The sequence below is a fragment of the Daktulosphaira vitifoliae genome, unplaced genomic scaffold (assembly GCF_025091365.1).
Source record: "Daktulosphaira vitifoliae isolate Bord-2020 unplaced genomic scaffold, ASM2509136v1 Scaffold_3, whole genome shotgun sequence".
Lineage (NCBI taxonomy): Eukaryota > Metazoa > Arthropoda > Insecta > Hemiptera > Phylloxeridae > Daktulosphaira > Daktulosphaira vitifoliae.
In genome coordinates, this window is record NW_026099574.1 from 28,986,837 (window position 1) to 28,997,516 (window position 10,680).

At 25.9% G+C, this 10,680-nt stretch overlaps 2 protein-coding genes across 4 annotated transcripts in view; one reads left to right on the top strand and one right to left on the bottom strand.

The window, feature by feature from the left end:
• The window catches only part of LOC126900806 (tubulin monoglutamylase TTLL4-like), a 24,571-nt gene that overhangs the window by 10,398 nt on the left and 3,493 nt on the right, over positions 1-10,680 (top strand). Inside the window, exons 18-19 of one of the 3 annotated variants that reach the window (XR_007702921.1) lie at positions 500-591; positions 4,143-4,399. Coding sequence is in view for 2 of the 3 variants with exons in the window: in XM_050676761.1 (XP_050532718.1) it covers positions 500-591; positions 4,143-4,281 (231 nt within the window). In the remaining variant the exon portion in view is untranslated. Of the gene's footprint in view, positions 1-499; positions 592-2,316; positions 2,348-4,142; positions 4,898-10,680 lie in introns of those variants that run through there. The other 2 variants (XM_050676761.1, XM_050676763.1) reach the window with 2 other exon arrangements.
• The window catches only part of LOC126902104 (transcription factor TFIIIB component B'' homolog), a 5,936-nt gene continuing 3,183 nt past the window's right edge, over positions 7,928-10,680 (bottom strand). The window contains exons 2-3 of the mRNA XM_050679128.1: positions 9,400-9,976; positions 7,928-8,836 (exon numbers count right to left, since the gene is read on the bottom strand). Coding sequence (XP_050535085.1) covers positions 7,976-8,836; positions 9,400-9,976 — 1,438 coding nt within the window. The 3' untranslated portion in view covers positions 7,928-7,975. The remainder of the gene's footprint in view (positions 8,837-9,399; positions 9,977-10,680) is intronic.

The window sequence follows — 10,680 nt, forward strand, 5'->3', positions numbered from 1 at the left end:
TTTTTTTTTTTTTTTTTGTTATTATAAAATACTTTAACAGGTTAAATATAATAAATAAAATTCAAGGATATAAATAACTTTATTACTTTTAACACAAGAACTTAAAAAAAAATGTGGTCATAATACAATTACAAATGTGCTGCTTTAGTTTTTAAGCTTTAACAAATACTATTTCTCTAAATTATTCTATTAAAAAGTAGTACATCATATTAAGCAGATCATCCCTAATATATTTAATCATTGCTGATTTTTGTTTAGTTTTAGACCTAAATAAAAAATAAAAAAACTATTGTGCTCATTAAAAAAAAGTAGAATCAAAGCAATCTAAGACAGTTATAATGTTATAATTAGTTATAATATTTTTGTTACACAACATTGCAAAAAAATTGTTTTAAACTCTTTTGCTTGATATAATGTTACAATATTAATATTATAATATTTTAAATTATTATTATTTATGATTAAATTTAATTAATAATATCCATATGTATTTAATTAGACTTACGAGACCCACCAAAATATAAAAATGGAAGTTGAGAAATGTGTTGATTACGGTGATGATGTTAGTGATCAACATCAAGCAATCATCAGGTAATCTATTGCTATTGAACTATTTGTACGTCTGGTTTGTAGTAAACACTATTATACTTTGTATGAAATCATTCAATATACAATTAAATGCTTTTTTATGATAAAATTTGTTTATTTTATTTTATTTTTTTTAAGCTTATTTATACATCAAATTTTTATTTGACTTTATTTAATAAAGTCACATTAAATATTTTTATGGTAAAATTAATCTTGATTTTTTTTTTTTTTTGCTATATGATGTTTTTACATTATTCAATTTTTATTTGATGTTCTTGCTAAATTTATCTTATGGTTCAAGGTTATAAGATTTGTAGTCTTTATATTTTTAACCCGTATAAGAATATTATGTTTAGCATCACCCATGGGATAAAAATATTTTATATTATTTACATTAAACACTTTTTTTTATTATTATTAAATAAACCTATCATTACAATTATAATAATTGCTATTCACCATCAAAGATTTCCCAAACATAATACTATTGAGATTAAAAGTGTTAAATGTGTACTAAAATAACGGAAATTTCCGTTTTTTGAAAAACGAATTATTATTTGTCTACATTAATGTTATCGCCTTCAGTTCATTCAGCGATGCGCTTATAATGTCATCTATGCTTGTAACGACGGTTAAGGTTCTCTTGATTTTTTATTTTTGGAAATAGAAAAAGTCACACGGAGCCATGTCTGGCGATTATGGAGGCTGGGGCATCGTTACAGTATTGTTTTTAGCCAAAAATTCATGAACAAGCAATGAAGTGTGAGCAGGTACATTATCGAGGTGCAAAAGCCATGAATTTTTTTACCACAAATCCGGTCATTTTTTTTCGGATTGCTTCATGCAAACGGTGTTGAACTTGCAGGTAGTACTGCTATTGACCGTTTGACCTCATGATGTACGATTTCGTTAAAATTGAAGAACACAGTGAGCATAACATTCACGTTCGATTGCACTTGTCGAGCCTTTTTTGGTCTTTACAATCCAGAATGCTTCCACTGGGATGATTGAGTTTCGACGTCGTATTCATAAACCCATGTTTCGTCACCTCTTATAACACGTTTCAGTAATTTTACATTGTCGTTAACTTAATTAAGTGACTCCTGAGCAACTTGTGATTCGGCTATCGTTTATAACCATTTCTTTCATTTTTTCTACGTTTTCATCGGTTGTTGATATGCTGGGGCGTTTGTCATCTTCAACGTTTTCATGACCTGTTGGAAACGCTTATACCACTCGTAAATCCTTGTTTTACTTGTGGCAGACTTACCATTACCTTTGTTAATATCTCACACATTATTTCATTTTTTATGAAAAAACTGATACAAATTCATTATTTTTTTAACAAACTAAAATCGCCGACTTCATAAATACGTCTAATCTTTGCGGCTGCCACTAACAAAGTAAAAAAATGAATCCAGCTGAAAATTTTATCATACTTCAGGGTCATGTGTACCTACATAATAACTAATATTATGTAAATTATTTAAATTATAAATAAACAATTTTTATAAATTATAAATTCAATATAAATATTTAATATTTTTTATTAAAAAAATTCTTAAAGAAGATTAAGTGGTATATCATATATTTAGTATCATTCAAATTTTATCTAGAGAGTATATTTAAATCTCTAAGTAGGAAACGTATAATTGCCTAATTACTAAAAATAAAACGGAATGTCATATAATAAATATTGATAATTGATTTTTACTATGTTAAATTTAGGAGAAGTTACGGTTAACTACAAAGAAATAATTCTTTCAAGTACAAGTTTTTAGTTAAAATTTAGGAAATTAACTTTTTTTTCCACTTATAAGTTTAGGTTATGGAGTATTATCCTTTTTCCACTCAACAGTTCATTTATAGTTAAATTTAATTTATATCTTAAATGGGTATCAACTTTTTTTTTTTCAATATTATATTTATATAAAGAGTAATCGAGTTGTTTATAATAAAAAAATCATTTTATGTATACATATAATTTATAAAACTTCGAGGGCTATGACCTCTTCTTTTTTTTTAAGCCTGTTTTAATAATATAATCAAAGCAACTATCATAAATATTAATCTTTTTCTACGGACTATCAATACAATTATTTGCGATGTACCATAAAATAAAAATATCAAATATGTCGGCTCAAACTTTACAAACTTTTTAACCTATTATGTAAACATTTTGTTATTGAATAAAATTCAAATATTTTTAGAACACTGATTAAGCTATGAATTATGTAAAGCACTTTTATATGTAACGTTAAAGTAATAACAGTCAAATGATTTTGCTATGAGATGGGGTGAAAAACCTTATCGATAAAAATCATACTATTCCAAGAAGATATTCTGAACTATTATATATGCATGAATGGATTTCTTTTTTTTAAGCCTATTTCAAATATTTAATTTATTTTAGAATAATACCCCGTTGAGTTTTTCTGTTATTTGACTGTCACTAGTTCAAATAAATTGTTCTTAGAGATAAAAATTTTAGTTAGCTAAAGCGTGAATATGTTAAACATTCTAAGTGTGGAAAAATTAAAAAATATTTCAACTATTTGTATCCTAAATCACAATCTTGCATGTTTCCTCATTGAAAATTCTTTAATTGATAGCACTAAAAGAGGTGTCCTTAGGCAGTGCCCGGTAATTTATAATCAAATTAACAAAAATACAATTTATTATGTGCAATGAATAATGTTATATTTATAAAGTATAAATATATAAATATTTGGCTCCTATTGGAATAAAACTACTCAAAAAAATCGATAAATATATATAAAGTATATTTCGCACATTTTGTATGGTGATGTGTTATTAATGAGGTCAGACACGTCTTGACAAAGGATTTAATGTGGTAGGAGGGGTTTAAATGATAATTTCATCCTCTCCATTGGAAAGGATATAATGGTTAAATCTACATAGTGAGTCTCCATATAATATATATAAATTATAAATATAATTATATTCGATTGAAGTCTATGGCACCTTTTAAATACATGATTAAATAAGGTCATCAAAAATTTTAGCTTTCCAGTCGGCCGAAAGACTTTTAAAAATGATCATAGCTCGTTTTTATCGCAACTCACCCTATGCTCACACCGTTAACAATAAACTACCAAAGGAGTCAAATTGACGCATCGCTAGTAAAATGCGCCTATAAAATATCTCTAGCGTTCCAGGGTTAATAGTACACATGCGTACTTTAAATTCTGCGTTAATATTTTTGGAATATTCTTATCATCTATTTATACAAATTGGTCTCTATGATATCTAAACATATCAAACAATCTTAGAAATAATTATTAGAGGGGTGTAAATTTGCCGTCTTAGCATCTTAATGAGTAACAAAGTCTGCTATATATTGTAATAATACAAACGATTTAAATTAACATTTAGCAAATTTGACACACCAAAACCCCTTTATGAAATTGTTCCTGTGCTTGTTTAATGTTTTTTGTTTCCTAGAAAAAACATATTTTTTGTAGACATAGAACGTGTGACACATTAACTCTTAATGTATTATGACTGTTATAACATTTTTTTTTGTCTATCAGCCATTTTTCAATGTCGGCAGCAGAACGTCGTCATATGGTATATACATCCATAACTATGTCTGACGAAGACGACTGGATAAGTGATAATTTTCTTTTCGATGATACAACTTCGACTACTGGGCACCCAATGATTTCCTGATACATAACCATACTAATGAATACAAGACAAGCAATTTCGTCAAATAGAATACGTCTTGTTAGTTTTGTTAATGGTTTTTGGACATGGTTAAAAACACATATTAACTAACATTTATTGAGTAAGATTATATATAAAAGTAAATTGTGATAATCAACTTAAATTTTAAACTTAACCAAAGTTACTTGAATTATTATTAGAATTTAGAACTCATTAGGTCAAAAGCGTATTTTGAACTTTTTATTGGGGGCGTAGTATATAATGTATATTAATAATAATTGTAAAATCATGGACGTAGTTGAATTCCTAACCCAAGATATAAAAATATTTAATACGTCTTTATTAATATCTCTCCAAAATAATTGTGATACCAATAGCTTTAGCTTGGCACTAAAAAGTGTCATTTATTATGTTTTGATAATTATTATAAAAATAGTCAAACGACAATATCTATCTCATAGACCTGCGGGTATTGGTAAAATAATTAAATGCAGAATGAATTTTTAATATAAAACAAAATATTAATTACATATAAAGAAAGCTAGAAATAAAATGTGCAACATATAACATGAATCCAAACTGATTAGAACAAAATACATCATATAAATCAAAGTTAGAATAAGAAAAAAGGATAGCCAACAACACGAACTATGGTAAAAAAGACTTGACAAAGTCTTCGGGAGCGGGGAGTGCGATCCGGTTTTGTTATAAAAATTCCGCAGAAGACGAATACTCGGCGAGCAGTAAGCTCTAACGACGAACATATTTTCAGAATACAAAATTTAAAAAACGGAATGGAGGAATGAGTAAAATAGTAGAAGGCGCCGTTATTTTAAAAATTCCCTCTTTTACGTAAAATGTATAACAAAATCGGATTGCCTGATAATGCTTTTTGTCCAATTTATCATAGTTTGTAAAGATAACATAGATCTTAACATTTTATATATTTAGAATATTCATTAAATAAGTATTTCAAAAATAGTATCACCTCACATTCAAAAAAAATTTGACTGGCCTATAGTTTACTCTAGTGTACAGATAATTTCTAAAAATACACATTTCTTGTTTATATTTTAAATTCCTATTTCAATTATTCGATGAGAAAGTATAATAAGAGCCGTTCTGTGTTGGAAGGGGAGTGTCACACTCTCCACTTGGAAAAATTTAATCGTTTTAGTCGGTAATTTTTTAATATAGGAGGATCCTACCAAAAAATAATTGTTAATCAAAAGACGCACAATTTAAAAAGAATTATTCAATCTTCAAAGATAAATTTTTCACCCGCCTATATTTTTGTCTTCGGAAAGCCCCGAGTACAATCGAATTATTTAGGGAGTTCATTTTTGGGTACACTTGTATTCAAAAAACTACAGTATTTTGTGGTTAAATCATTTTTTTTATTATTAAAAACTAATAATAAAAAATATGATTTTAATGTAATCTAAGAATGCATATCTCCTTCTTTTTCCTCGCCTTAATCCCAACTACTTGGGGTCGGCCTCACTGTTGTTCCCTTGTACATCCGAGATGGGACAATCCGCCTAAGTTTTGTTCTGAACTCCTCATACTTTTTGGAAAAAAAATTACGCCAGCTATCATTAGTCATTAGTCGCCTCTTACGACAAAAGCAGAGGACGTGGAAGTATTGTTATCCATCCCCTATCCATAGAGACAAGTAAAGAATGCATAAAATATTACAGCGAAAGGTCAGTTGTATCATAAGTTCTGTTCCTCTCTGTATATTTTTCAAAAGTACATAATTTTTGTAATATTGTTATCAAAATTCGGAAGTTAAGTGCTAAAAAATTCTAAAATAAGTACATAAAAATACCCTTAAAAGTAGTGGTGAAATATCAAATACATACAACTTTTAACAAATTATTCGCCTTACAAGATTTAATAATTAAAAACTGTCTATAGATGTTAATTAGGGCTCACATTTAAATTTCATAGGAATTTTTAAAACTAACATCACAATCAAATAAAATGACACAAAAATATTAGTTAAGATAAGATTAAAATTATAAGAAATGACACTATAGAAAATATTGTGATCTCAATGAAACCAAATAGTCTTTTATGAAGTGAGTCAAATATAAATCGTCTATTTACAATAAAAAAAATGTTCCAACAAGTATTGTTAAACGAATTTGTATCGAACCAGATTCAGGGCTTGAATTAAAGTATTAATTTTATTTTAACGTTATGACAGTTAATGCGTTAAGTCTTACTTTTTATATGTTTTAAATAATTTAAATGTTATAGATTTATGTTTTACGTTTTGCAATATTTAAACGCTTTTAATCATTATTTTACCATAATAAGAATTAATTGTACACATGTGAAATTTACCTAACATGGTTTTTATATTGAGAAACACTGAATTGCTCGTTATTATATTTTCCACAAATTTATATAAATTATATATATGTAAGAAATATATTTTCGCTTTAGGTTATTTATTTTGTTTAAAGTTATGTCTTGTTTTTCATTATTATATATTATTCGGTAATCATAATACATTTTTGTTTACGTTTTTCGATTCCAAACAGTTTTATAACGTTTTAACTTCCAATAATGAAAGTTATAATGTTATAAAAACTGTTACACAAGCCCAGACTATATTATTAATATGCACTTCTCTAACAAATACGCATTTGGCTTAATTTCCGAGCAATGAATATTATGATTGACGTCTAAATTATCAATTAAAAATAAATACACTACTGGAGACTACTAAACAATACATAAACAAAATATTATTACTACAACAAAAGTAGTAAACATATTATAAAAATGATATTTTATTGCTGATATTAGAGACATTAACACAAATATTCCATAATTTTTTAACTCTACCTTGAGACCCCTATAGGGATAGGGCATTCAAATTTTTCGAAGCTAAATGTGATTTATTCTTTCCCACAAAAAAAGAAAACTATATAATTATACATTAGTAGAACGGTTGGCAATCTTTTTTGGAAGTCTGGATAAATTCAATGTTAGTAAGTTTATGGTTAAATTTTTTCAGCCCATACTTTTAAAAATTGGCTTAATGCATCCCTATGTTGACTTGTTAGTTTTACAATAAAATAATTATTTCATTCTAAATATATTAGATTTATTAAATTTAACAATTTCTAAATGAATTTAAACTATGTGTTCATGTATATTTTTTAGTGTTAATAATATTTATAATCTAAAAAAATTATATCTACTTAATGTTCTATAATTTTTTATTATTATTTAGATTATTTGTTATTTTGTTGTATATCTTAAATTATTTATTATGTATTACTACTACATTATAAATTGTTACTGTATAAAAAAAATATATTAGCCATTTTTTTTTTGTTAAATCATTTGTTTTAAATTAAATTTAAAATTAATAAATAAAATGCATACATTTTTACAAAAATAGTTTTCAATTAAAATTTTTTAGCATACTTAATTATATATATATATATTTAATGAAAAATAAAAAATGGACTCAAAACTTGGAATGATTTTTTCTTACTAATATATATGTATAATTATAATAACCTAATTCTAATAATTGTAAACTTAAAAAAAATAATTTTTCTTTAAAACTAATTTTAAATTATTACTTTTTTTAAAAAGAACCAGGAATGAGAAAAAATTAACTCCGTTTAAAAAATTAATTATATGTGTATTTAACAAATTAGTTTTTATAGAACTAGTCACTTTCTATATCTTCAAATTTACTAATATCTTCTTTATACTCTTCATGAAAATCTTGAAGAGTGCGTACTTTACACCTTAATTCATCCGATATAGATGTAATGATTTCAGTTTTTTCACCTTCTTCTGAGTTTAAATTATTTACAACTTCAAATTTGGATTTTGGAACATGTTTTTTAGTTTTCTTTAATGATTGTAGTTCTAAAATTTCATTTTTTAAACTACTTGCTGAAAGAGTTTTTTTTGATACATTTCTCTTTTTTTTAAGTACAATTTCTTCTTCCATCATGTAAGCACATACACTCATTCTTCCACATTTTGCACGGGTCACATTGTTATGACGTCTTTTACGGGATTTTATTTCTTTTATAGGTTTAATGGAAACATTGGATTCAATAGTAGAAATGGATTCAATAACATCAGGTTCATCATCTTGGAACATATTTTCAATAAGAACACTGTCATAATGTGTTGAGTTAGTAAGAGCACCATTAATGAGTTGAGGGTTTTTTCTTTCTTCAGTCTTATATTTTCTTTTAATTTGTGCTCTAGTACGCCCAGGAAAATATTGCTGTATCATAGAAAAATCGGTACCAAGATTCATTAAACATTTGTAAAACCTGAGTGTTTCATCTTTTGTCCATTGCTTAGAGGGTTCTCTTTTACGCTTATAAGAATAACTATGTGACTGAAATCCTGATTCCTCAATTACTTTTGACTTGGCAAGTTCTTCTCTTTTTTCTTCTAACCCTGTTTCATTTAACATCAATGTTTCTTGATCAATTATTATTTTTCCATCAGCTCCTACTTTTATACATGGTGTAATACAGTTATTAGATGTTGAAGTTTTATTTACCTGAAAAATATAATATTATTTATTTATATATATTTTCCTAAGAAACAAATTTAATGTTAAAAACTTTCATTCATATTTTATATTATAAATTTAATTAATACGAATTAATGAAAAATAATTTTGTAATCAAGGCTTAAGGTACTTTTCCACACTAGACAAAATCAAAGTTACTACATTACTACATTTCATTTTGCTCAACATATATTTTGAATTGAAAAAGCCTAAAAATCAAAAAATGTTGTCCCGGCTAGTTTCCATTTAGCCTGTATGGTATGATAGGCTTATTCACATGTACTAGATACTAAATATTGAGGCGACATACTTAGCTTCTAAGTTATTGTTTTGTGCCTTGGTACAAAAGTACTTTTGATACAAGCAATAGCTTTTATAAATGAAGTTAAATAAATAAATAATAAAAATATATTACCTTAAAATAAATTTTGGAGTCTTAAGATTTTATTTTTATATTTCACAGATACCTCATGAAAATAATTATAAACTTATTTCTGATTTAAAGTAAATCTATGTTGCTATGAAAAATATTTTTATACATAAATACATACCGATTCCTCCGATATAGACATCAAATCCCCATCAGGATCATCAGCATTTTTATCATCTTTTTTTAAAACTTTTTGATCTTTTACAATAGGATTTGTTACAGGATTATAATAAATAAGATCTTGCATAGTTAACAAAGTTTTATCAAAATCTTTGCCTTTGAATTTACTTGAAAATGGTATATTCCAGCGCTGATAATTTTCTTTAGGTTTTTTAATATTTTCTAAAGTAAAATCTGATTCATCTATTTTTTTAAGAGAAATAGAATCATTATTTTTTAATTTGGGTGATTCAATATTTGATGAGTATTTTTCAGGTGATTTTGACTGAATATTACTTAGTGTTTCATCGATAGACTTCTCAATTAATGGTTTAGTTTTTTCATTACTTTCAATTAAGATATCACTCCTAACAGATTCCGAAATTTTAATAACCTTATTAGATTTTTCATCATCTAATTTTTGTTTAGAACTCTTAATATCAAATTTATCTGTTAACTTAGAAGGTATATTTGGTTTTTTTTTTGCAAATGGAAACAGTCTATTCAGACCAGATTTATTGTTCAACATATTAAGGTACCTGAACAAATTTTACAAAGTTAAAAAAATATCTATGATGAGAGAAAATAGACTTAGATGGTTTGGTCATGTGATGAGGAGAGAAGAATCGGAAGCTGTAAGAACAGTTATAGAAATGAATGTTGAAGAAAGAAGAGGTAGTGGAAAACCAAAAAAGAGATTAAATGATGTTATTGAATGCAATATGAGGATGGCTGATGTGAGTGTAGATGATATGGGAGATTGTGTCAAGTGGAAGTTTAGGATAAGGATGCCCGATCCCAAGTAGTTGGAATTAAGGCGAGAAAAAAGAAGAATAAGAAGCGTCATTAACTGAAAAAGTATATCAATAAACAAACTAATATTGTTTTATTGTTTATAATAATTAATTAGAAAAATGATTTTTAAATTTATTGAAATTGAACAATAATTGAAAAATCAATCAAATTAAATATATATATTTTAATGACTTCTGATATATGATTAAAACTATTTATATATACAGATTTATCATTGACTACTAGATTTTGTTTAAAAAAAAAATAATTTTAAGGATTTTCATTTTTTTGTTTAGTATAGAACTTTTTATTTCTTAATTTATAGGTGATAAAATATTTTTTCAATCTACCCCTTATTCCTTATAAGGTTATAAACTTTATTTTAGCTTCGATGCGAAGCTGAGAAGGTATTGGTTTTACTAAGATGTGTTTTTTTTTTTTTTTTTTT